The sequence below is a fragment of the Symphalangus syndactylus genome, chromosome 18 (genome assembly GCF_028878055.3).
Source record: "Symphalangus syndactylus isolate Jambi chromosome 18, NHGRI_mSymSyn1-v2.1_pri, whole genome shotgun sequence".
NCBI classification, from domain to species: domain Eukaryota; kingdom Metazoa; phylum Chordata; class Mammalia; order Primates; family Hylobatidae; genus Symphalangus; species Symphalangus syndactylus.
Window position 1 is genome coordinate 68,889,652 of NC_072440.2, and position 27,459 is coordinate 68,917,110.

Below are 27,459 nucleotides of genomic sequence, written 5' to 3' on the forward strand. Positions count from 1 at the left end.
TCCAGTCCCTCCTTTCTATGAAATATAGTTCAGCAGTTAAATGAAAATGAGTTGGGGCCAGGTGCAGTGATTCATGCCTGTAATCCCTGCACTTTGGGAGGCTGAGGCACGTAGAGAGCTTGTGCCCAGGAGTTTGGGACCTGCCTGGGCAACAAGGGGAAACACTGTCTCTACAAAAAACACAAAAATTAGCAGGGCATATGCTGAGGCTGAGGTGGGAGGATCCCTTGAGCCTGGGAGGCGGAGGTTGTAGTGAGTGGAGATTGTGCCACCTAGGTGACAAAGAGAGACTCTGCTGTCTCAAAAAGAAAAAGAAAAAGAAAATGAAGTGGGTCTATCTGTTGTGACAGTTTTAAGTGAAAAGGATGTGTGTGCAGAGATCCCTCTGGAGTAGCCACCTGGAACAGCCAGCAGTGTGTCTCCTCACTTCCACCCGTCCCTTCCACACCTGGTGCTCTACAGAGGTTATGCCAATTTCACAATCCCTTTGGCAGGTAAATGAGCACCAACAATGCAATTACCCAATCTAGTAATCCCTGCCAATCTTATGGGTTTGAAATGTTGCCTTATTGTTGTTTTTTCTTTTTCTTGATTACCTGTGAGATGAAACATCTTTTTGTATTTATGACCATTCTTGTTTTCTCTTCTATAAAGTGCATGTTTCATGCCCTGTTCATAGCATTTGTCTTTTTATCAACTTAAGATTTTTTTTATACTGGGGTTCACCTCTTTTGTCAATTCTATGCAATTCTTTTTCTAGACACCTACCTTTTTTAATGTTTTTACTTTATTTATTTTATTTTTTTATTTTTTTGAGATGGAGTCTCACTCTGTTGCCCAGGCTGGAGTGCAGTGGTGTGATCTTGGCTCTCTGCAACCTCTGTCTCCCGGATTCAAACAACTCTTCTGCCTCAGTCTCCCAAGTAGCTGGAACTACAGGTGCCCACCACCGCACCCAGCTATTTTTTGTATGTATGTATGTATGTATTTATTTATTTATTTTTGTAGGCACCTACCTTAAGGGGAAAAAGCATTTGCACATGTACGTAAGGAATCACATAAAAGGATCTTCATTTGAGCACTGTTTAGATAATAGGGAAAAAGTGGAAACAAACTACCTCTCCCTCAGAAGGGGAACAGATAAATAAACTAGGTTTATTTATTAGTGGTTACCATATGGCAATTAAAATCAATGAGCTACATCTATATACACAACATGGATACATCCCAAAGTAGATGCTGAGTGGGAAGAAAAATACCATTCTGTAAAAGGATATGAAAAAAAGGGATATGCGGCCGGGCGCGGTGGCTCACGCTTGTAATCCCAGCACTTTGGGAGGCCGAGGCGGGTGGATCACGAGGTCAGGAGATCGAGACCACGGTGAAACCCCATCTCTACTAAAAATACAAAAAAATTAGCCGGGCGTGGTGGCGGGCGCCTGTAGTCCCAGCTACTCAGAGAGGCTGAGGCAGGAGAATGGCGTGAACCCGGGAGGCGGAGCTTGCAGTGAGCCGAGATCGAGCCACTGCACTCCAGCCTGGGCGACAGAGCGAGACTCTGTCTCAAAAAAAAAAAAAAAAAAAAAAAAAAGAAAAAAAGGGATATGCAGAGTATAGCACCATCTAATCAACTTTTTATCTCCTGGATATTTTTAAATCAGTCAGCCCCCATCCAACCAACCACCTGAAGTGTGAACCTAATATTCTCTCACCAGGGCAACTATCACAGCCTTCTAATGGGTCTCCCTGTTTCCAAAGTTGTCTCACTCCAATCTGTCCATCATACAGCCACTACAGGGTCTATCTAAAATATAAACCCTTCACTGCATCGCCTACAGGATAAAGTTAAGAACTTTTAAGATCTGATTTTTTGCATACCTCTCCAGCCTCAACTCTTGCCACTCTCTACCTACACTTTACACACTCAATTTTCTAACTCAATTGTACTTTGGCACTCTGTCCCTGATTTGCATTAAAGAGTATTAAGAAACTAAGCTTCCCCTCCCACAATTCTTTTCTCTCTTCTGATCACTAGGAGTCTGCACACAGCAACATGAGATTCATAAATTATATGCCATTCTCTCCCAAAGTCATTTTTAATAAGAACATATTTCCAACACCAAATGGTCAATATACAATCCAACAGGTGACTTAAACATTGCAAGATGGTTTAGTGTGTCATGTGACTGCACCAAAAAAACCCTGCCTACATTTTTTTTTTTTTTTGAGATGGAGTCTCACTGTGTCACCCAGGCTGGAGTGCAATGGCACAATCTCAGCTCACTGTAGCCTCCACCTCCCAGGTTCAAGCAATCCTCCTGTCTCAGCCTCCCAAGTAGCTGGGACTACACCACCACGCCTGGCTAATTTTTGTATTTTTAGTAGAGATGAGGTTTCACCATATTGGTCAGGCTGGTCTAGAACTCCTGACCTCAGGTGATCCATCCTCCTTGGCCTCCCAAAGTGCTGGGATTACAGGTGTGAGCCACTGTGCCCAGTCCCTGCCTACACTTTTGATTCAAGCATAACTCATATATGGTTCTTGTTAACTGAACCATGTGATTAGTATTTGTATTTATACTTTGAGGGTAATTGTTTCTTTATGCTTTGGAATTAACTGTGTCTATATCATTCCAACAGCTGAAATACTGTAATGAATACATTTGTGCATAATTACATTCCATGTGTTAATGAGCTCAATTTGCTTTCCCTTCCACACTTCTAAAGTTCCTTTCTGTTTCAGAAAGGTTGTGGAAGAAAACAAGCTGAATATAATGGAAGGAACCAGTATGACTTACTGAAGAACTTAGACAAATGTGATCATATAAATGAAACCAGCCTTTAGTGAAAGGCAGTGGTTGCTACCCAAAGACCTCCCTCATGCTAGACAGTGACAGGCAAGTGCCATGTGCTAACTTAGGCAGCCTGGACACTAGGGCACCCATCCCAGCTCCACTCATTCTATTTGGCCTGAAATCCTCTCCACCGAAAAATGGGCTATAAATTTCATAAAAATAGGCTTAACATAAAAGTATTGTGAGTTTGCACAAATCACAAATCCCTTCCTGAGCCTTAAATTCCTCATCTGCAAAACAGGCATAATACTCTCAAGCCTTGGCTTCTGGAAAGACTACACTGAGTGTCGCACAAAATATTCATTTGTACTGCTTTGGTAAAACCAGAAAACACTATGGGCATGTAAGATCTTATTAATATTATAATCAGATATCCTTTAACTATTAACCAGCAGTCCTAGAAACTGGAAGCATGTCATAGTAAGCCTTAGTTTCCCAAATGAAGACTTTAAGCCACAGATTACCTTTATTTGTAAGCTCCTTAAAATTTACACCGGAAAAAATAGCTAGAACATCCTCCTCCATGTGAGCCACATATGTTGTCTGTGAATCACTTTCATCTCCAAATTAGTAGGATCCAAATTAGCAGGGCTTTCCTACAGTGAAATCTGTTTAAGCAAACATCTGCTGGTTCACTGAAAAGTGATTTTTTTCTACAGGTGGCCTTTGAATTTGTGGCCCAAAAATCCATGGAAAGAAAATGTAGCCTTTGAGATGGAAGCCCTTCAAAGAGAGGTGGTGTCCTTGAGAGGCTGGGTCTGCTCTCGCTGGGGAGAAAGCGTGCGAAAAGGAACTCAACTCCATGCCAGGAAGTGCTCAGATTTAATCAAAGTGCCAATGACTACTTCATCACTGTCGGGGTGATACTGATGGAAAGGACACATTTTTCCTCTTACTAATACTCTTGATCAAAGCATAAAAGGAAGCATATGTTTTAGTTGAATGAGGGCCCATTTTCTGTTTTCTCAATTACTCATTTTTCAGGGAAGTAGAATATTGGAGGCACAAAATGCAATCCCAAAGCCATGAATTCTGCCCTTCTGCTCTTAGCTTTGCCCAAGATTGTTTGAATGATCTTGGGCAAATCACTGAGGGCAGATACTTGCTTTAGTGCCTGCAACTATGAGACGGTCAACAACTCCCATGCTGTCTCCTCACCCCGGGCCTGATGAATACTTAGCAAATATTACATGAGCCATCAGATTGACTTTGGTGCTTCTATTGGTCTGACCAGCATGTATAGCCTTTTTTCCCCACAAATGACAGTTACTTCCTGGCTTTGATCTGAAATTGCATTAATCTACCCCAAGAAGTGAGCTAAGAGTATTTTATTAATTTTTATAACCTTATAGGGAAGTGGCTTCATGAACACCTTTAATTAAAAAGAAAAATAAGTGAAAAGATTATGTTTTAAAATCACACAAGTAAGACCAGGCATGGTGACTCACACCTGTAATCCCAGCACTTTGGGAGGCCAAGGTGGAAGGATCACTTGAGCTCAGGAGTTCGAGACCAGCCTGGGCAACATAGTGAGACCTCATCTCTATAAAAGTACAAATAAAACATAAATGAAATAAAATCACACAAGTAATCAAGGAGCCCCAATTCTGGGGACAACTCTTATGCTCTGGTGAAAGGTAGGGATCAGGGGAACCAAGAGATGGTGATATATGACTGAAGTGAAAAATCTGAGGGACATGAAACACCACGGCTCACCCTCTCACTGGTCTTGTAAAAAAAAGGTCTATAGTGATTTAATGGAAGTGAACGATTTTCAGCTAACCAGACAGCTCAACTGGGCTTGGTGGGTCACAGCACCTGCAGTGCTTAGCCACATAAACAGCTAGCATGTCAATCGGGGCAGATGAAGCAGGGCATTCTCTGAGGGTGTAGCGTAGTGTCCACACGCAGGGCAGCTGGTTCGCAAATGAGTTTGGAGTGAGGACCTGGGCCTTTCTGACCTAAAGGCCATGTTTGGCTAAAATTGGAGACCATAAATTCATTTTTCCTGGCTAATAGAAAGGCTGTACCACATAGTTGAGTTTATGGTTTAAAAAAAAAAAAAAGAAAAAAGGTTTGTTCAGTAAATGTCATAAACCACATATACATAATGAGATTACACAGAAAATTCATCTTTCTGAATGAATTCACTTAGAATGAATTCTAATTCATCAGAACGATACTTATAATTTGTGCACACCACACACAGACACACACACGCACACACAAGATTATACAAACACTGGAACAGCGACAGTGGTTCTTCCAAGTCCACAAGTCCCATAACATCTCACTTTCTGGGGCAAGTCTCTCTGAAGTACAGAAAACCCAAAGAAAGAGAAGATAGGAGTGATCCCATAAACCCAAATTAACCCCCAGGAAGAATACATTTTTCTTCTTTGAGCCTACCTTGGCCTGGACGGCGTAAGAAGCCAGGAGCACAGAAGCCTCGGGAGGGCAGTAGATCTTTTCATCTAAAATCTGCTTCTTTACCTGAAAGGAGCAACAAGGGAGACATGATACTGTGTGCATGGAAGTGAGGTGTGTAGGCTGATCACAACAGATGGCCTCATGGCGTTCTAATGAGGGCTGCCAGAGCAGCCCGTTAATAATTTTCTGACAAAGGGTACAATTTTTTTTTTACTGATGCAGACAGACGGAGAGTTCAGTCACAGAAGTTACTGGTATGACGGCTATGCATAAAAACCCCTTATCTCTTCTCTTCATGATCAATGCTGAAGAGTAAAAATGGTCTCTGTAGTTACAACAGAGGCTGTGTAACACAGTGCTATGAACCCAAGAAGTGTCAAGAGCAGCTCTGGGGGTGACTGCAGCCTCAGCCCCTTTGAATACACATGGCCCCAGAGGAAATGGATCTACTTTTAAGTATTAACACAAGACAAAAGTCACCAAGGCCACTGAGTTATGATTGCAGAAAAAACCCATCACTCTCAACGTGCTGCTCTAAGGGAAAAGGAAGCAATAAAATTTGATCGATTCAACTTTTAAGTACACGTGAGGTCCAGGAAATATAATTCTTAAGCCATAATGTTGAATTAACATATTTCGTTGCACTTAATTTTCTTAGAATGGTGCAACTTGGGATGTTCCAGACACAGAAGCAAGACAACTGCATGACGTGGTGGGGGGACATTGAAATAAACACAACAGGAAAGCCAGCTCTCCTCTCACAGATGTCAACAGTCACCGGATTCATAAAAGCAGTAAATTTTGCCTTGCTCAGTCATAAAAATGCCTTAACATTTCAGTATGGGGAAAATCAAGTCAGTCACACAAGAGACAGGCAGTGTTTTCAAGTGCTTACGAGAAAACCATTTCTATAACATTAGGACATTCTGGGACCTAGGAGATCATTATGTGCTTTCGTTCCAACACAAAAATTCTTCTTAGGTTTTAAAAGTGATTTTACATTCTTAGAGAGAATGAAAGCTGAGATGTTTCTGAAGCAGTGCAACTTTCTAATCCCTTGGTTTCATTTCCAAAGAGGGGGTAAAAAGCAACACTATAGAAAAACTGCAGGAGCATCCCTTTTTTTTTTTTTGAGAAGGAGTTTCGCTCTTGTTGCCCAGGCTGGAGTGCAATAGCGCAATCTTGGCTCACTGCAACCTCCACCTCCTGGGTTCAAGTGATTCTCCTGTCTCAGTCTCCCGAGTAGCTGGGATTACAGGCATGTGCCACCATGGCCGGCTAATTTTGTATTTTTAGTAGGGACAGGGTTTCTCCATGTTGGTCAGGGTGGTCTCAAACTCCTGACCTCAGGTGATCCACCCACCTCGGCCTCCCAAATTGCTGGGATTACAGGCATGAGCCACCACGCCCAGCCTAAGAGTGTCCCTTTGATCTGAAAACATCAGAAATAAATTTGTCACCTCTTTTGCGCGCGCACACACACACACACACACACACACACACACACCAGACCTTTTTTAAAAAGAATTTAGGGGGTTTTATTATATTTAACTTAATATTTGCTGAACACAATATACTGAGGCTGAAATTAATTACAGGAGGGCTATGTGACAGACTACCCATCGATCTCTGGGAAATCATGTAATTAACGCCCCTACTGCCACCTTTTACATTACTGAAACCTGTGAGAACACAAACAGCCCCAGTGCCAATCACTGCAACTGGCCATGAAACTGGGGAGCCACTCTGACCTGTAGTAAGAACATAAGTGAAACTGATAAGGTTTTCATCCTCAGACCAGTTCCCCTCCCTGTGCCTCTGGATGGTCAACCTGTAATTATGAATTTCCTAATTTCTTCAATTCGGTGGGACAATTACTTATGGAATGCCTACTGTGCACTTAATGAGGCTTGCCTTTAAGAGGCTTATAATCTAATGAGGAAGTAAGGAAGAAATAGGACAATTAGAGACACAGCATAGCATGAAGCATGATGTCTGAAGTACCACATATGGGGGACAAACAAAGTGTCACTAGAGCTCTGAAGTCCTCTCTCTCTCTCTTTTTTTTTTTTGTACAGAGTCTTACTCTGTCACCCAGGCTGGAGTGAAGTGGCTCAATTTTGGCTCACTGCAACCTCCGCCTCCCGGGTTCAAGTGATTCTCCTGCCTCAGCCTCCTGAGTAGCTGGGATTACAGGCATGCGCCACCATGCCTGGCTAATTTTTGTATTTTTAGTAGAGATAGGGTTTCACCATGTTGGTCAGGCTGGTCTTGAACTCCTGACCTCGTGATCTGCCCGCCTCAGCCTCCCAAAGTGCTGGGATTACAGGAGTGAGCACGCCCAGCCGAAGTCCTCTTTTTTTTTTTTTTTTTTTTTTCCAAGATGGAGTCTCGCTCTGTCGCCCAGGCTGGAGTGCAGTGGCACGATCTCGGCTCACTGCAACCTCCACCTCCCGGGTTCAAATGATTCTCCTGCCTCAGCCTCCTGAGTAGCTAGGACTACAGGCACCCACCACCACGCCCGGCTAATTTTTGTATATTTAGTAGAGACGGGGTTTCACCACGTTAGCCAGATGGTCTCGATCTCCTGACCTTGTGATCCGCCCGCCTCAGCCTCCTAAAGTGCTGGGATTACAGGCTTGAGCCACCGCGCCTGGCCAGTCCTCTCTTAATGAGGGCAGATTTTAAACTTTTGGAAGAACTACTGCTTTATAAGACTCTCTCTTTAGCCTTCCCTTGAAACTATTGAGTACTTTTAAGTTAGCTAGAAGAAAATAGGATCCATTTTCAAGGAGGTTTTAAGTTAGGTAGCTACTTGTATCCATTCTTCACCATTACATCTTCGCAATTTCATCTGACACCAATTTTCATCACTCAAGTATAGTTCTGTTTTGAAGCCTTTTTTCCATTACAGAACCAAAGGGGCTGACTTTCCAGAGGTAGAATATTTTTGCAATACAAAGGTGTTTGTGGTCAACTCTGAGGCCAACTCTGCAACCACTCCCGGGCAAGTTCTCTTAGAATTGGAGGGTAGCCTGGACTGATGTACCTGTAAGAAGAATAAATGTTGTGTGATCTCCTGAACCAGCTCCTCTTCGGCATTCTCAGGATAAAATTTGGCCAGGAAGTGAAAGGTGACTGGTTCTTCCTTTGAAACATCATGATCCAGTACCTGCAGAATTGCAGAGCAAAAGACAAACACACTATATTGGCACTTCTTCCTCCTGTGCTACCCTCAAAGAAGCCTTTGCAAGGCGTGCATTACATTTTTTTCCCACTAAATTTATCACAATTCCTGAAAGTTGTGATTCCACGGTTTGAAGCATTCACAAAGTCACCTATAACAAGAGGTAATACTCACTTCCCATGGTGTTTCTGAAACAAATTCATCAATAGCCCCAAGAAGTGAGTAGAGCTAGGATTAAGGCATAAATGTTCTCAGGGCCACAGAATAGTTAAAAACTAGAAATTTATCACTCAGCAGTCTTGGGCACTGTCCTTTATGGTAGGTGGAAGGTTTTTTAATTATCTGAAGTAGTGGAATCTTCCTTTATTCTTTTTTCTTGATGCCTACTGCCAATATTTAGGTCCATGTTAGAATACGGCTTAGAGGGCTGGGCACGGTGGCTCACACCTATAATCCCAGCATGCTGGGAGGCCGCAGCAGGTGGATCACCTGAGGTCAGGAGTTCAAGACCAGCCTGGCCAACATGGTGAAACCCCATCTCTACTAAAAATACAAAAAATTAGCCAGGTGTGGTGGTGGACACCTGTAATTCCAGCTACTCGGGAGGCTGAGGCAGGAGAATCTCTTGAACCTTGGAGGTGGAGGTTGCAGTGAGCCGAGATTGCGTCATTGCACTCCAGCCTGGGCAACAAGAGCAAAACTGTCTTAACAAAAAAAAAAAAAAAAAAAAGAATACAGCTTAGAGATGATGAACTAGATCATTATGAAGTCATCTAAACATTAACTGAGCAACAGAAGAAAATGTGTCCATCATGGCAACCCTTTGTTTCAAGGAACCTCCCGAGATGCCCCACAAAATACTTGAAGCACAGTCTGTAAACCACTGCCTTTAATCTTCTAGCATTTCCATTCACCCCTGTAAAGCTTGAACCATCTGCTCTCCAGAGTGAATTTCAAGACATAGACATGCCATGTCACAGGCTACAAGGCTCCATTAACATGGGTCATGATGTATTTCCCTTGAGCAGCAAGTTCCATGGCTCCTGATGCCCCCAGTCTAATACCCATTTGGCCTACACTCAGCTATCATTAAAATTCACTTTGCTAAGAATCATGAAAAATATACAAAAAGTTTTGCTGTCTTTGACACATAACTCTCCATGCTCCTGCCCAAATCCTAGATGGCAATGCCAAGGAGATTCAAAATCTGGTCTACGACACCCTCACTGACAGTGGCCCCCAGTGGCACTTAGATGCTCATGATCATTGGGAATTACCATTGAACTTACAACCAGCAGGGATTCCAATGTGATGATTTAGATTACCGTGTACATATGTGAACACAATTCGAACACTTAAGCTTTGAGTCAAACTGGTAAAAAAAAAAAAAAAATAGGAAGCTTTCATTATTTATCATGCTTGGGTAGGCAACTGGAGGGGGCATCATTTGGGGTAAGAATTAGACATTGACTTACTTTGAAGTTCAGGTGTCTTTTAGGAGTTACTGACAAAAGCATACAGTCCTGCTCCCAACCTGCCTTTCATGGCCAGGTAGGCAGGTCAGTAAGCAAGTGTATCTTTGTGTGAACATACGAACCCATGCAGAGGGCAGTTCCCTTAGGCAATATTCATTTCCAAGCCACATTAAAATTGCCAGGAGCCCAGCTTTCTTGGCCATGCATCAGAAGCCCCAGAGAATCCTGAGGACAAAATGGACATTCTTTCACCCTGGGGACCAGGCACTCTCTATTCCTTAGATCATATTAACAATTAATTCACGTCAGACTATGGTGTTTCTCAAAAAGACTTTAAAAAATTCCCTAAAGAACACAAGCCCTGATACTCTCTAAAAGACACAAATTGGTTATTTTTAAGTATAAGAAGATAACAGTAATTTTTATTCATAAAGTTTTTATTCATAAACTGAAAGGCATAAAGCCAGAAGCAATCAGGCTGGTAACAATGGGTAAAGAAGCCAGGGTCAGCAGCAGTCTAATCCTGGTAACTTCTGCTTGCCCCGGAGAGCCTGCGAGGAGTAGGAAACCGGTAGAATCTCCAGGTCCTGCTTTCTGCATGACTTAATTCAGGAATGTGCCCCCTTCTCTGCTGTACAGCTAAAGCGCCCCAGTGATGAGTTAGGCGCCTGCTCAGGGAAAAACTGGAAAGCACACGTCAGCCCCACCAGTTTCATCGAGTTCTAGCCCAACCTTCTTGTCCATTTTGAGCCAGGCCACTGTGTCCTTGATTGTGTACTGCAGTCCAAAGAACCAGGTTTCTCGGAGCCCCAGAGTCCGGCACACCAAATCAAAGAGGTCCTTCCCTTTCCACTTCATCTGCAATAACAAACCAATGGGGAAGGACACTGTGAGTAAAAATCATTAATAAAACCTTTTCTCTGCACTCTCCACTCTCAGATTCCAAAACGTGGGGATGACACTAAGACAGCTGATGAGGACTGAATTCCTAAATAATTTTAAAGCTTCCTTTACAAACCCATGAGTGGGAAAATACCAATTAGAGCTTAATGGCTTAATCACTGCAAAGCATACACAATACATCCCTTGGACAGTTCCTTACGGATTTTAACATCCCCAAAGCTGCTAATTTAGGAAAGCTGGTAAATAAGCATCCTCATTTAGGAGAGTCTAGCCTCTTGAGTTAACTCAGGGAGATGGCTAGCTTCTAGGGACATTCATTCCCTTGAAATTTTGTTGTTGATTTTTTTTTTTAAATCATTACTTTGCCCTTTGATAAAAGGCTAGTATTCCTTTAAATAAGACTGGTTTTACTACAAGTTTTTTTTAATATAAAGAAATTATAGTCAAAGTCATAAATCACGGAGAAAAAGAACCATGAGAGACCAGACAGTCCAATCACAGGTCTCTCCTGTCAAGGATGCCTAACTGAGGCCAAAGGGGAAGCTACTCACCCAGTCATCCAGAGCAAATTCAAACTCCTGGTATCTAAACCCAGGTGATGAATCGATACCAATATACTGTAGTGTGTTTATCCTATAGCCTCACTTTCAAAAGAACCTGAAGCAATGGCTACTAAACTCTTTTCTCAGCTATTCCATCTGCTATGTGGAAAAGCAAGTTCAATGTCTTAAGGGAAGAGAATGGCCGGCAACTTAGTAAATGTTGCCACCTAGTGGCTTTCAAGTTAAACCACCCAGGATGTTCCCATATAACCCCTTAGTTGCTGCTTGCCCCCTCCTTGCCCCAACCACCCCTAAATATCAGATGGACATTCAAATACAAACTCGAGTGCATTAGGATCATATGAGATGCATCACAGAAATGGTGGTCATGAAAGAGTAATCTTTCAACAGACATGGGAAAAATGAGACCACTCAATTGCAGAAGTATCCATCCCTTCCTGCCTTCATTAGAAATCTCCACTCAAAGTCTTACCACACTGAAGATGTCTAATGAAAAGGAATGAAAAAAATTCTTAGGCAGCCGGACGCGGTGGTTCATACCTGTAATCCCAGCACTTTGGGAGGCTAAGGCAGGCGGATCATGAGGTCAGGAGATCGAGACCATCCTGGCCAACATGGTGAAACTCTATCTCTAGTAAAATACTAAAAATTAGCCAGGCATGGTAGCACATGCCTGTAGTCCCAGCTACTCGGGAGGCTGAGGCAGGGGAATCGCTCGAAACCAGGAGGCAGAGGTTGCAGTGAGCTGAGATCGCACCACTACACTCCAGTCTGGCAATAAAGCAAGACTCCATCTCAAAAAAAAAAAAAAAAAAAATTCTTAGGGTTTAGAGACTTGCTATAAAATCAAGAAGGGAAAAATAAGTTAGACCTCTGATACCTGATTGGTTTTTGCTAAAACCTGATTCTACAGGAGAGTTTTCAAGTAGGCTTTTTATTTTTAACACATATGAATGAACAGTGGCTTCTCTATAAGGTACTCAACAGGAAAGCCCATCTCTTCTCTGTGTTTGCAGTCAAAGTCAAGCAAAGCAGCAACCTAGATGGAAGAATATCAGGACCACAGCAGACAAGTAGCTGAGATGCATACTGGCTTTTATCTTTTAGCAGGGCCATTTCTCCTATCTGTCCTTCAACTTCTGCCCTGTCTCCTCTCTGACTATAGTGGGGCCACCGGAACACTATAAAGATTGAGGTCTTTAGGGATTATTTTGAGAAGAATAAAAGAAAATGATGAGTTTTATTTTTAACAGATGATCTCCTTCCTTGCTTTTAAGGCGGAGTAATGGGGACATCCATTTCCCAGTCTGACAATAGGACAAAAGGCTTTTTAATTCACCAAAAGTTTTAATTCCTACAGGCAGACTTCACTGAAGAAATGTTATTTTGGAAAATTAGAAGCTTCAGGATGCTGATTATCCTCTTGTCTCTATTTTAAGGCAGCTCTAGTATATAAATTATAAATGACTACTTTGCTACAAGATAATGTAACATTAAAGAACAGGCATTAACTTGGAAAAGTTAAACACCCAAGGGTTGAGAAGATCAAGGTAATGATTCCCAATCTCCCATAACTCATGGTCATGGCTGGGCCAGGCTTTGGCAAGAAGGGGCTGTCTGTAAGTGGGGTGTGCAGTGCAGAGAAACAAAAGCTGCCAAGGGAATGATGAGTGAATTTCCTGACTTGGGAGTTTAAATTCTCTGGCATAAAATTGTATTAATGCAGTTTTCCTGTATTCCCTTCTACTTTGTTTTTAAAATGCAAAACTGCCTTTGTTGAATGCAAAAAGACAATGTATTTGTCCCCTTGGCACTTGCAATACAGTGAGGAGAAGTGCATCAACTCTGACACCAATTCAGAATGCCCTACTTAGATTTTTAACTTTGACACAAAGGATCATAGACTGTCAAGAGTTGGAAATGAGCATGAGTAATTACCTGATGTACTCATCCCCTTTTTGTGCAAATAAGGAAAATGAGTCACAGGATTCTTTGCCAGCTGCCAAAGCATACATTGGCCTTTTTCATGGTGATCTAACATAGGCAAACTGCAGACCCTAGAGTGCCTCTTTTCCTGTTCTGTGGGGTCCCTTTGTTCTTGCTGTCCAGCACTCCCCAGACACCTTTTCTAGTAAGTAACCAGTGTTTGAAACAAAATCTATTCTCAGAAGAGTCAGATATTGCTCATTTACAGCTCAATGTGAATTAAGCCTCTGTTACCTTCCACTTATTCTTTCAACAAGGATTATAGAGCACACCCTACATGCCAACCAATGTTAGACACTGATGCTACAAAATGGTGGAAGCAGTGTTCTGCAGGAGAAACAGGCAAGACCTAGGTCAGAGAAGGCTTTAAAGAGCAAGTGAAAGTTAGATGCAGGAGAGAAGGAAATAAGTCTTTTTTAAAAGTCATGCTTTCTACAGGAAACTGCAAGTCATCTTGTAAAGCTGAAACAGACAGGAGGTGGCATGGCAGGAATGGGGCTCCATTTGGGACCAGGTGGCTCAACTTCAGCCAAAAGCCGTGAAGTCTTTGAAGACCCTTGAGCAGAGGAGTCATAGGCTCCAATATGCATTCTGGATGGGCTCTGACAACAGGGTGGAGTATGAGTTGAAGAAAAGAAGCCCTGGATCAAGAAGGCCAGAAAGTAGGCCAATCCCTGACACAAGGAAGGCAGTGGAAGGGAGAGAAGGCAGCCTGAGAAACGGAAAAGAGGCAGAGTCACAGAACAGGTGCCTGAACAGGACCAGAGGAGACAGAATTAAGAGGGACACCTGTGTGTCTGGCTTGAGTACCAGGTGGTTCCACTAAAGGAGAGACGGAATCAAGGAGAAGCAGCAAATCTGGCAGGGATAAACCAGCAATTAAGTTTTAGACAAGATGAGTGAAGGTGCCTAAGGAAACCAAGTAAAGACGTTCAAACATATTTGATTTAAAGCCCTAATTCCACTTATAAAATAAAATGTTGTCTTTAAGCAATTAAGAAGTCTTTCTGTTTGGTTAAATCTAACCTCAACATGTTGTTACCTACATCAGGTTCCACTTTCCAACAAGCCCTTCCCCAAATGCATGAGGTTTGCTCAGTCTTCCTAATTTGGGTTTCTACTTCTTTAAAAACAAGCGCCACTGGTCACAGTTGCTCTGAGTGGTTCTCAGGACGCCCTGGGAAAAGAGGTCTTAGGGTGTGGACGGGACTTCCAGGTGTCGGCCAACTTGCCAGAATATGACCAAGCTCATCTTCAGTGTCATCACTCATCCACTACACCATGCTGATGCTGTGAAGTGACTCACTGTCCCCTGAACATCTCCCGAGACTGTAGGCGCCTCAGCACAAGAGCAGTATTAGTCCTCTTTCTGCTCCCCACAGTGCCCAGGCAAGTGTGTACATACAAGACATGGCAAAAAATGGCTGTCCGCAGGACGGACTTGACTACTTCAAAAACCCAAAACTCAAAGACTTAAAGCCAGTTAACTCCTGCTCACCCACTTCTTCCACAAATAGTGAACACACACACTGTGTCCAAGCACCGCCCAAGGTGCAGCGGACAAATGGGGAATAAGAAACAAGTCTCTACACTCAGAGGACTAGGATATGAACTAGCTGGAAACAGATAATCACCTCCTTCACCACACACATAAAAACCCCAGGAGTGGGCTTTCAGCACTATAACACTTGTGAGTGCCACAACAGGGACACCCAGGGGCTGTAGGAACCTCCTATCCTGGGCGGGTAGGGATAAGAAAAGAGGAACCAAGTGAAGACAGGGCTTGGGGAAGGAGGAGCAAGCAGGTAAGCATGTTCCAGGCAGAGGGAACAGCATATGCACAAGTCTAGAGGCAAAAAAGAGGTCAGTCGTCCTTACAGGAAATGGGAGTAAGATAGTTCAGTCTGGCTGGAGGATAATGCTATGTTTCCAAAAGGACCGAAACTACCATCTAAAATCAAGAACAAAAAATAATAAAATAAAATAAAAATAAATACATAAAATCAATTCTTTGTCAACGAACCCTACCTCTCTCATCTGAACCAAAAAACAAAGAAAGTTATCTGGTGACCATTTTCTCCATTCTCCCAAGTATGGAACACACTAATACCATTCTAGAAACAAGAGAGAAGTTAAATTGTTACCTAAGATGGATGCCTCAGGACATGAGGGCTTAATCTTTCCAGGAACTAGTCTAAAAGGAATATAGATAAGTGATGGTTATCTACCATTGGTATGAATCTCTGCACTGTCACTGTGTGACCTTGGGCAAGTGACTGAACTTCCTTGTGCTTTGCAAAGGGGATAATAAACAGAACTCGTCTTAGCAGATTGATCTAAAGATTAAGGGCATTGATACATTTAAAAACCCTAAGAGAGTGCTTGGCCCATAGCAAATAAATACTCAGTAAGGGGTAGTTATTGTTAATTGTAACTCTGCCTCCTCTCCTTAGATTCTCAAGTGGCACTGTTTAAAGCCTCCCAGCCCTGCTTCACACCAAGGATGATGGATGACAGATCACAAAGGGCACATCAATTCTCACTGAGCTAACCATACTATCACTCATTTGACAAACCTTTATTGAGCATCCACTACGTCCTGGTCATTGTGCTCAAAACAGGAGATAAATGATGAATTGAGGACAAGACACTGTCCCTGTTCATGTCTGACAGGGAAGACAGGTAAATGGATCACAAAAATGAAACGTGGTAAGTGCTAACAGAACAGGGTACAGTGGCAACACAACTCGGGCCTGGGTCTCCGGGAGTAAGGTCTTTCCTGAGGAGATGCTGTTTGAGCTGGACCTTGAAAGCCGGGGGGTAGTTGAGCTGTGATGAAGGGGCTGACAATAGGAAGGTCAGCCAGCCAGAGGGAACAGCAGTTCTGCTGCTTGGGTCCAAGCTGTTGCAAAGTGAAGGAATGTTCTTTACACTTTTCTAGTATCTGAAAAATGGCATAATTATCCTATCTGCAGTACTGACTGTTCAATGCAGTACTGAATATGCAGCTTCAGCCCAGTGCATGTGACAATTCTGACTCTCCACGCTGATTAGGTACTGGGTTGTTCAGTCACTGATTCGAAGCAGTGATGCATCCTGCAACAATACCTGTGGGGCTCCAAGAACCTAGGACTAGCGGGATGAAAAAAACTCATGTTTATTTTCTGGTTAAAAGATGTTCTTTTTGGATACCTGATGGCACGTAAGGCTTTCAGGCCCTGCACTCGTGCCACTTGAGGGCCTTTTTGTTAGGGTTTATCATTTTTCCTCAACAGGTTGCCAGAAGAACAGCTCCTGGTTCTGATTAAATGTTCATTTAACCCCATCGCTTTCCACGCAGCCAAAGTGTTCAAACTGCTCTGGATCCACCACAGTTCCCTGCCTCATCTCAGCCTAGTGAAGAAGAGGGAGGCTAAGAGGCAGATGCTCATTTTGCAGAAGGAAAGAGAGGTGGAGGGCGTGAGAAAGGTGACTTGCGTTGGCCGGGCACGGTGGCTCAAGCCTGTAATCCCAGCACTTTGGGAGGCCGAGGCGGGCAGATCACGAGGTCAGGAGATCGAGACCATCCTGGCTAACACGGTGAAACCCCGTCTCTACTAAAAATACAAAAAATTAGCCAGGCGTGTTGGCGGGGTGCCTGTAGTCCCAGCTACTTGGGAGGCTGAGGCAGGAGAATGGTGTGAACCTGGGAGGTGGAGCTTGCAGTGAGCCGAGATTGTGCCACTGCACTCCAGCCTGAGGGACAGAGCAAGACTCCGTCTCAAAAAAAAAAAAAAAAAAAAAAAGAGAAAGGTGACTTGCGGGAAGAAGACAGACAGAAAGGAGCACAAATGTGGACTCCAATGCCTGGAAGCTCCCTTCCACAGACCTCCTCAAGGTGCCCTTCAGGCATAGAGGCTAATAGAAGGAGTCTGGAAGTCGGATGCTTCTCGCCTTTGTGGCTGTGCTCACCCATTACTTTAACAGGCTGCAGTGCTATTTCATAGATAAATACTTGTGCCTATATCATAGATAGATGTGTATGAACTTTATAAACAGGACTAAGTGCTATCAGCTTGCTATTTTTTTTTGTAGGAGCTGAATTTATGAGCTTTACCCAGAGTGAAGCGCTTGTAATTTATCAACCTAGAATGTTTTAAGTAAATAGCACTAAGCACTTACATTCCACAGCAGGAACATAGCTGGAATGCAGTACTTTTCTGTTATAGGAAGCAACCAGCACCAATAACCTGCAGGTCTGATTGAGGTCTATTAACCAGGGAAGCATTAGGAATAACATCTACTGAGCAGCCATCTTGCTACTGGCCAGGTTGAGACTCAACCTTAAAACCGCTATTTGTTTTTTGCTTTGACAGCTGCATTTCTCCCACTGCTTTCTTTGGGACATACAGTCATCAGCAATCAAATCCTGGTACCTACAACAGTGCGGGGTGAGTAAGAAACCAGACCCATGACAGGAAAAGGCCACAGTTTGAAAAGGACAACTTTCTTGAAGAAAGTGAACTGAATTTGGCTACTATATATGAAATGCCTAAGTATTAGAACCTATGGAGAAATGTTGGCTTTAAAGACTAAAATGTGGAAAAAACTAAGAGAGAAGCAATATTCCATTTCATAGAGGTCTGGTGGGCTAAATTATCAGCCACACGAAGAATGCCGTTTGACTGGCTGTCTCCTCCGCAGAAAATGAAAGGGAATCGACAAATTCAGCATTCACTTATCAGTTTCTTCTAATTAGCTCACAAGCTGCCCTAGCATTTGCCATAAAAATTGTAAAAAAGTTAGCTCCCATACAGATAGAGTAACAAAAGGAACGGCACCTCCCCAGGCTCAGGACATGTGCCACGTGTCTGCTGTTATTTCGGAAATGGAAAACAAAGGATGATGTGATCTCCCCTCTCAATGTTTATCCATAACTGACTTCTGCAGTCATAGCTGGCCTAAGAGAACAGGTTTATAGGAGACTTGAGAATTCAAGATGCTAATATACCAGATCTGAACCTAACCTGAATACAACTTTTGTCTGTTTTGAAAAAGGGGCCAAATACCTCAATTTACAAGAAAAACACAATGGAAAATTATAAAAGTAATTTTACTGTGCAGTAAGTGAATAATAAATTCCATTAAAATCTATTTTGATTAAGCAAAGAAGATAAAAAAGTGCAGTAATATATATCTAACACTGATACTCTCAATTCAGGGTATGGTATCACCACACAACAAAAGCTGTTCTTGTGTCTCATGATTAAACCGCAAAACCATCATGCCATTTCCTTTCAAAATTAAAGGATACACCACACCTCAGCCATTATTCTCAACATGAGGGAAAAAGAGATCCTCCAAATAGAAATTGATCACAGGTCAACACCTGTGAAAAGTGCGGGAAAAAAAAATAGATCATAGCGAAAAGATGGGGAGGGGAGAGAGGGAGAGGGAGAGAGAGAGAGAGAGAGAGAGAGAGACTTTTTTCCTCTGCTGTACCAATCCTGAACCCTACATCCTTCATTTAAATCTGGGCAAGATCTCACAAACTTGGAGGCCAGGCGCAGTAAGTGGCTCATGCCTGTTATTCCAGCACTTTGGGAGGCCGAGGAAGGTGGATCACCTGAGGTCAGGAGTTCGAGACCAGACTGGCCAACATGGTGAAACCCCATCTCTACTAAAAATAGGAAAAAACTAGTTGGGCGTGGTGGCACATACCTGTAGTCTCAGCTACTTGGGAAGCTGAGGCAAGAGAATTGCTTGAACTTGGGAGGCAGAGGTTGCAGTAAGCCAAAATCAAGCCCCTGCACTCCAGCTAGGGTGACAGAGCAAGACTATCTCAAAAAAAAAAAAAAAAAAAAAAAAAAGATATCACAAACTTGAAACCTCCTCTTTGCAAAAAATCCCAACTCTAATCTCTTGCCCTGTCAGTTTCTGCCATAATCAACTACAGCAAGTAATTTTCTTCTCCCAGTTCTCCAATCATCTGTTATTATGCCAAATCTATTTAAATTATTGCCTTCAACTCTTCACCAAGTGCCTCCTCCCTCCTTCAACCAATTACTCTACCTTATTACAACCCAGCCTATGTCCTCCCACATCAGCCAACTTATGTGCTTCCATTTATTTGTAACCAGACCTTTCTAAGATCTATCCCTTTGTCTCCCTGCTGTCCACGTCCCCCAATACCACATTCCTGAATCAGTATGGGCTTTACATATATTGAAAAATGAGGTACTTGTCTTTCCCCAAGTTTTCTGTCTTTCCTCCAATTCTGCAGATCACAAACTCCTTGAAGGCAAGGGTATACACACACACACACACACACACACACACACACAGATTAAGTCTCCCAGAAACCTGGCAAGTGCTGCACAATCTGTGGATACTCCATAAATGCTTGATGCTTGTGGCTGGCTGACGATGTTGATGATAATCATGATAACTAGATGAGGCTTCTGAGCAGAACAGTCTTCTAAGTAATGATTGCAGTGAAGCAAGAATTTATGACACTCGTTATTAAAAATGTAATTGCATAATTAGGCCTTAAGGTATATATTTTACCCCTTTGGTGACACATACTGATTTCCTCTCTCTAAAAATACCTTGGCAAGGAAATCTCAAAGAACCAAATAAGAAAATTTTCCACAGAACAAAGAAGACTAGTAAGAAACAAATCACAGCACCTTGGGAAGCCACAAAATGGAGCTTTCAAACTCTGGTAAGTCTTTCAAAACCAAATGAATTACAGTTTTTTAGGGGAAAAAAAGGCCTTATGCTTGCAGTTTCTGGCATCTTTCCCGCTGAAGTGCAGAGCAGTTATGGGAGCAGCAGGAACCCAGCAGGGAGGTCTGTATCCTAGATTCTCTGCCTCAACCACACACAAGCCTATGACTTGGGTGTGCCACGCAGCTCAACCGGGCCTCAGTTTCTTCATTTGTAAATCTCTTATGAGCCATGCAATCACCATATTTTACTATGCTGTAAACAAAGAAGATTCGCTTCAAAGTTGACTGACAGATGACAAAGCAACAAGAAACAATACAACCATGGTGCTATGAAAGCAATACAGTCCCCACAAAAGCAAACATGACAATCTCTATCTTTGGAATTTAGCTCACAACATGAGAGCAATCATAGCTCCGTCAAACAGCTATAAAACACACAAACCCGCTGTGCTGGGTAAGTCACTTAACCTCTTTGGGTCTTGGCTTCCATAATCATCAAGTGGTCTTTCAGGATTAACACCACTGTCTGAGTCTATGAGCTTGACATGACTTTGTATAAACCATGTAGCACTTTTTCATTGCTACAATAATTTTCTTTTAATCCTTTAACATCTCATTCTGTATCTTAAAATCATTTTCAGGGATGTAAATGACTTCACCTTTAGTTTATGTGTGGTTTCACATTCTTTTCCCTCATTCAGGGTCTGCTATTATGTTCCTTACTCCTAATAATCGTGAGTTGACTGTATAATGATGAACTCTCTGATGTAGTAAAATTGGGAATGATAATGCTGCTGAAAAATAGAAGTTTTTATCACCTCGCATGTTATTGATATTCAGTGATTGGCAATGATTACAAATGTGTGATATACTGAGAATAATTTTGCAGAGCACTACAAATAGGAAACAATAGTAAATTCAGCACAGATAAGGCACAAGGTTAAATTTCAAATGCCTAAACATCAGGTACAACTAGCAGACTACGAAACACAACCCCTGACTAAGTATCAACCAATTGATTACTCCTGTCCTGGACAATGTAAAAATTGTGGTTAGTATGTAACAATGCATTCCTTCAAAAAAGCTCCCAGCACAACAGAGCTAGAGCATGATCCATTCACGTGAACTAGCTTCTACTGAATCCAGACGTTTGCCTGGAAAGAAATTTTGAATACTCTCTGTTTCTAGCTTGACCTTTTGATTAAGTTTCATGGTCATCAATGATAATAAAACTGACTTTAATAACATTAGACGGTATAGGCATGAGTGGGTAGGACTGGTAAAAATATCTGCAGATGAGGCCGGGCGTGGTGGCTCATGCATGTAATCCCAGCACTTTGGGGGGCTGAAGCGGGTGGATCACGAGATCAAGAGATCGAGACCATCCTGGCCAACATGGTGAAACCCTGTCTCTACTAAAAATACAAAAATTAGCTGGGCGTGGTGGCAAGCACCTGTAGTCCTAGTTACCCAGGAGGCTGAGGCAAGAGAATCGCTTGAACCCAGGAGGCAGAGGTTGCCATGAGCTGAGATGGCACCATTATACTCCAGCCTGGTGACAGAGTGAGACTCCATCTCAAAAAAAAAAAAAAGTCTGCAGATGGATGAGAACTACTGTGGGCTGAAGACTAACATATTTATGAGACTGATTTAATCTCAAAATCAATATGATTAAGAAAGTTGGGAGATGCACTGTTGGTGAATTTAAAACCACAGATCAGTCGAGATACATTTAGTAATTACTCCGGGCTTCAGTTTTAAGTTTTATCTGTATGTCAAACTATCAAAACTATTGAAACAAGAAGACTAAAACAGGCAAGGTGGAGGGAAAAGTTATAAGCAACATAAATCACTAAGAGAAAGTTTATATGAATTTTTCAAAGCTCGGTCCAAATTTGGCAAAGAAGCAAAAAAGAGAACAGTGGCAAAAGAGTTGGAAGAGAAAAGGCTGTGTCTTTAGAAATGATGCAGTCTGGCACCACCTAGTGGTGCCACAGAGATTCCTGCACTAGGACAAGCACCTTGTGTCAACATGAGTGACTGAAGATTTCATTAAAATGTTTTCCCTGAAGTCAGCACTACATTGGTAATAAATTTTGACACGCTAAAAATGTCCTAAAACATGTGGATTTAGAATCTAAATTAAACAAAGCACAGATAGGAGGACAGAACACATCATCCTGTAACAAGAATTGAGAAGCCTCGTCACCAGCTGGCTAGAAAGATTAGCAGCTCTGACAAAACTCAATTCTGGGTTTTTAAAACCTCAAACGCTTTAGTTTATGAACTTAAAAATAAGCAAGCAGCAAAAATGTTCTTGGACAGGAATGCAAAACTAGCATGAATAACTGAAGAAGTCATTAAAAACAAAGAAAAAAGAAAAATTTCAATATGACATACTAGGGACAAAAGAATGCAGAATAATTAACTATGGCAGAAATCCGAAAAGAATCCTGCTATCACCATGGACATCAAGCTAAATAGAGATGTATTACTTAGCATGTTACAAAAAAGAAGATCCGGCTGGGTGCAATGGCTCGTGCATGTAATCCCAACACTTTGGGAGGCCGAGGTGGGCAGATCACGAGGTCAAGATATCGAGGCCATCCTGGCCAACATGGTGAAACCCCGTCTCTACTAAAAATACAAAAATTAGCTGGGCGTGGTGGCGCACGCCTGTAGTCCCAGCTACTCGGAAGGCTGAGGCGGAGAATCGCTTAAACCCGGGAGGCGGAGGCTGCAGTGAGCCGAGATGTCGCCACTGCACTCCAGCCTGGCGACAGAGCAAGGAAAGAGAGAGAGAGAGAGAGAAAGAAAGGAAGAAAGAGAAAGAAAGAGGAGAGAAAGAAAGAGGAGAGAAAGAGAAAGAAGGAAAGAAAGAAAGAAAGAAAGAAAGAAAGAAAGAAAGAAAGAAAGAAAGAAAGAAGAAAGAGAGGGAAAGAAAGAGGATCCTTCAACAAGAACATGGCATAAGGTGAGTTCATTTTATTTGGACTAATTATAGTTTAGAGGGTCTACAATTACAAAGGCATGGATAATCTGAATAAGGTTCAAAGAAAATGAAGGCAATGATTAAAGGAGAAAATTCACAGTGCTTCTGGCATGAGACACTTCCTGTTCCCACACTCCCAGCCCATGACAACATAGATAGGTAATATTTATCAAATGCTCACTACGGGTCAGGCCCTGAGCCAAGTGCCTGTAAAGGTCCACCTCATTCATGTCTCAAAACAACCCTGGCCAGGCACGTTGGCTCACGCCTGTAATCTCAACACTTAGGGAGGACAAGGCAGGAAAATCACTTGAGGTTAGGAGTTCCAGGCCAGCCTAGCCAACATGGCAAAACCCCATCTCTACTAAAAATACAAAAATTAGTTAGGCATGGTGGTGCACTCCTACAATCCCAGCTACTCAGGAGGCTGAGGCACGAGAATCACTTGAACCTAGGAGGCAAAGGTTGCAGTGAGCCGAGATCGTGCCACTGCACTCCAGCCTGGGCAACAGAGGGAGACTCCGTCTCAAAACAAACAAACAGAACAAAAAAACCCTATAAAAAAGATACTATTATTCTCATTTTATAGATGCAGCAACTGAGGTTTAAAGAGTTAAGTTCAAGGTCACTTGGGAAGCAGGTAGCAATGGCAGGGCTTTTCCCAGGCCAATTTACCCCTTCCATCAGGGCTGTAGCTCTTATTCTTTAAGCAATATTCTTCTTGTCCTCTAGCAGATTTCCTCATGCCTATACACTCAAGTCTTGAGATGACTTCCTGCCAAAGTAGGAAATATGAAAGGGAGGGGAGCACAGTGAGACTCTTCTGCCCAGATCACCTAAAATAAGACGCTAAAGCTGAGGGCCTTTGAAAGTGAGTTCTTCCCTTCATCTTTCAGAATAACTGAGGCCCGGGGGAAATAAGTGATGTGCCCAAGGTCACACGGTGGAGCTCTGCCTAGAAGACTGGTGTTCAGACATCGGTTTAGGGATCTCGATGGTTTTACACAAGTAAAACCATGCAGGAACCAGACAAGAGAAAGTGCACTGACTTCCTGAGCTCAACTCTGGCCAGCTTGACCCAAATTCCCTTCTGCCTGACTGACTTCGGAGACTGAGGACCGGTTTTGGACCTCAGAACCTCCTGAATCTTGAGCCTAGTAGGTCTTCTGCTCATTTTTGGTCACAGAACACCCTAATCCCTAGATTCACTAGACGCTTACATCTGCCTAGTTTTGTCCCAGCCCCCAGCGAGTCCCACCGCTGTTCAGGTTTCAATGTGATACCTTGCCCAAAGCGTTTGCCTTCTAATTGTTTCCTATTTCCAACCTCTCTCTCTCCACCCCAAACCCCAAACATTCCAAATCATTTTGCATGCCAACCACTTTAAATCACACTCCTAGTAAAAACTTCAAAGCTCTTCATCGCATCTGATGAATACAAGCCTCTTTAACCTGGGCTTCGTGAGCCTCCAATATCTAGCTTGAACCTACCAATTTACACACATCTCTAGCTGGGCACGGTGGCTCATGCCTGTAATCCCAGCACTTTGGGAGGCTGAGGCTGAAGGATCGCTTGAGCCCAGAAGTTCCAGACCAGCCTAGGCAACATAGCGGGATCCCATTCCTACAAAAAAATTAGCCGGGTATTGGTGGCACATGCCTGTAGTCCCAGCTACTTGGGAGGCTTAGGCAGGAGGATCACTTGAGCCCAGCAGGTCAAGTCTGTAGTGAGTTGTGATTAGCACCACTGCACTCCAGTCTGAGTGAGACCCCATCTCAAAAAAAAAAAAAAAAAAAAAAAAAAAGGCTGGGTGCGGTGGTTCACGCCTGTAATCCCAGCACTTTGGGAGGCCGAGGTGGGCTGATCACGAGGTCAGGAGATCAAGACCGTCCTGGCCAACATGGTGAAACTTCGTCTCTACTAAAAATACAAAAATTAGCCGGGTATGGTGGTGCACACCCATAATCCCAGCTACTCAGGAGGCTGAGGCAAGAGAATTGCTTGAACCCAGGAGATGGAGGTTGCAGTGAGCAGAGATCACGCCACTGCACTCCAGCCTGGGCGATAGAGAGAGACTCTGTCTCAAAAAAAAAAAAAAAAAAAAAAAAAATACAGTCTCTTCCAAAACTGAACTGTCAGTGAGAGGGAAGAGGATTTTAAAAGTCAAAGAAACAATGTCGTCTGCACAGTTAACTAACTTTTCAAAATCCGTACATGAAAGAGTCTCAGAATAAAGATATTACCAATTGCTATCTAGGTGGGCATACCAAATATTATAAGACACCAGGCTGAATACAGGCAGGAGCATTCTGACTATGTTAAATATGCAACTAGACAATGCTTAACTGTTATAAAATAAGCCTCATTTTAAGCCAAAGGTAAGAAATTCTCATTATATCATGGGCAAGTGAAAATTATTCACTTACAGAAAATGTCCACTTGGTTCAAAACGACAAACTAGACACTGAGGTAATGTAGCAGGGATCGTTAGTCACGTCATTCACCCGGCAAAAATGTAAGCCACTGGCAAGTTTACAAAATGCTTTTGAGATAGTATCATACACCAAATGCAATAAAATAATGCCATAGGCAAATAGTTGTTAAGTTGAGGAAGTCATTCAAAGGATCTCTTCTTTCCACTTTCTTTTTCCTGTTTACCAAATACCTAAGTTCTCTCCAGGTTTCTAACTTTTTCTCTCCTACTTCTCTTTTAAGCTTCCTATTTGGGTAGCATAGGGTAGTGGAAAGAGGGCTGGCCTGAAAGACAGATGACCTGGCTTCAAATCTCAGTCCCATCACTTAGAAGCTATGTGGTGACTTTGGGCACAAAGAGGAGGAAACCTTTGAGCAGAGCCTAGAAGGAGAATGAGTACAGTTCTGCCAGGCAGCAAGTGAGAATGGCATTCCAGGCAAAGAGAACAGCCTATGCAAAGGTGTGGCAGTGTGAAGGAGGGACCAGGACAATAGGCTCAGAGCAAGAGGGTGCGTGAGGAAGTGGAGAAGAGGCTGAGAAAGGGAGCAAGCTGACAACAGGCACTTAACTTATTTCCTTTTTATTTTTTAAATTTATTTTATTTATTTATTTTTTGAGGCAAGGTCTCACTCTGTCACCCAGGCTGGAGTGCAGTAGTGCAATCAGGAAGCTTATAGCAACCTCAACCTCCCAGGCTCATGTGATCCTCCCACCTCAGCCTCCCAAGATGCTAGGACCACAGGTGCACACCACCACAACCGGCTAATTTTTGTATTTTTTGTAGAGACAGAGTTTCGCCGTGTTGCCCAGGCTGTTATTTCTTTTAAGTAACAACCATTATATATAGCACTTATCTTGTGTTAGGTATTATTCTAAGTACTTTACCAGTAATTACTGAAATTTAATTCTTGTAACACTATGCGGGAAGAATTAATTACAATCACCATTTTACAGATAAGGAACAGAGGCATGTGAGGGGGTTAAGGAGCTTTAAGGTTGCAAAGCTGGTTAGAGGCAGAGCCAGCAATCAGACTCTGAAGTCTATGCTTGTAATCTCTAGGCTATGCTGCCTCAGCGGCCCCAACAAGGAAACTGAAGCTTGAGCTAAGACTTACTCAACTTACATGACAGCCTCAATGTGAGGTTCAAATAAGCAACTGCAGGCTTTACTGGTCGATATTAAGTTAAAGAGTGTGCCCATCTATTCTCTCTATTCTCTCACTACCTACCTGTCCCTGTCCTATTCTGCCTCTTTCAGAATAGATAGTGGCTTCACTAAGCCTTTAAGCATGCTATGTATCCTGTCTGAGCCTCCATTTCCCCATTTAAAGATGAAGCCAATTACAGAACCTAGGTCCAAAGTCGTCCTTGATCACTGCTAGGAGGTGTTCCCTGCCTGGTCAATGAGGGAACCCAGTAAATCAGAGCTGGGTGGTGGTTCACACCTATAATCCTAGCACTTTGGGAGGCTGAGGCAGGAGGATCCCTTAAGCCCAGGAGTTTGAGACCAGCCTGAGCAACCAATGTAAGGAGACCCTGTCTCTATTTTTTTTTTTTTCTTTTTGGAGTCGGAGTCCCCTGTCATCCAGGCTGGAGTGCAGTGGCTCAATCTCAGGCAACCTCCACCTCAGGCAATTATCCTGCCTCAGCCTCCCAAGTAGCTGGGATTATAGGCACATGCCACTGCCCCCAGTTAATTTTTCTATTTTTAGTAGAGACAGGTTTTTCCCATGTTGGCAGGCCGAGCCAGGCAGATCACGAGGTCAGGAGTTCAAGACCAGCCTGACCAACATGGTAAAACCCCGTCTCTACTAAAAATACAAAAATTAGCCTGGCATGATGGCAGGTGCCTGTAATTCCAGCTACTCAGGAGGTTGAGGCAGGA

The 27,459-nt window shown here is 42.9% G+C and overlaps 1 protein-coding gene across 11 annotated transcripts in view; it reads right to left on the reverse strand.

Annotated features, from left to right (window-relative positions):
- NF2 (NF2, moesin-ezrin-radixin like (MERLIN) tumor suppressor) overlaps positions 1 to 27,459 on the reverse strand; it is a 94,427-nt gene that overhangs the window by 50,838 nt on the left and 16,130 nt on the right. For 5 of the 11 annotated variants that reach the window (XM_055253501.2, XM_055253508.2, XM_055253509.2 and 2 more), the window contains exons 2-4: positions 10,680 to 10,805; positions 8,335 to 8,457; positions 5,265 to 5,348 (exon numbers count right to left, since the gene is read on the reverse strand). In XM_055253501.2, the coding sequence (XP_055109476.1) occupies positions 5,265 to 5,348; positions 8,335 to 8,457; positions 10,680 to 10,805 (333 nt within the window). The remainder of the gene's footprint in view (positions 1 to 5,264; positions 5,349 to 8,334; positions 8,458 to 10,679; positions 10,806 to 27,459) is intronic. The other 6 variants (XM_055253510.2, XM_055253506.2, XM_063623643.1 and 3 more) reach the window with 3 other exon arrangements.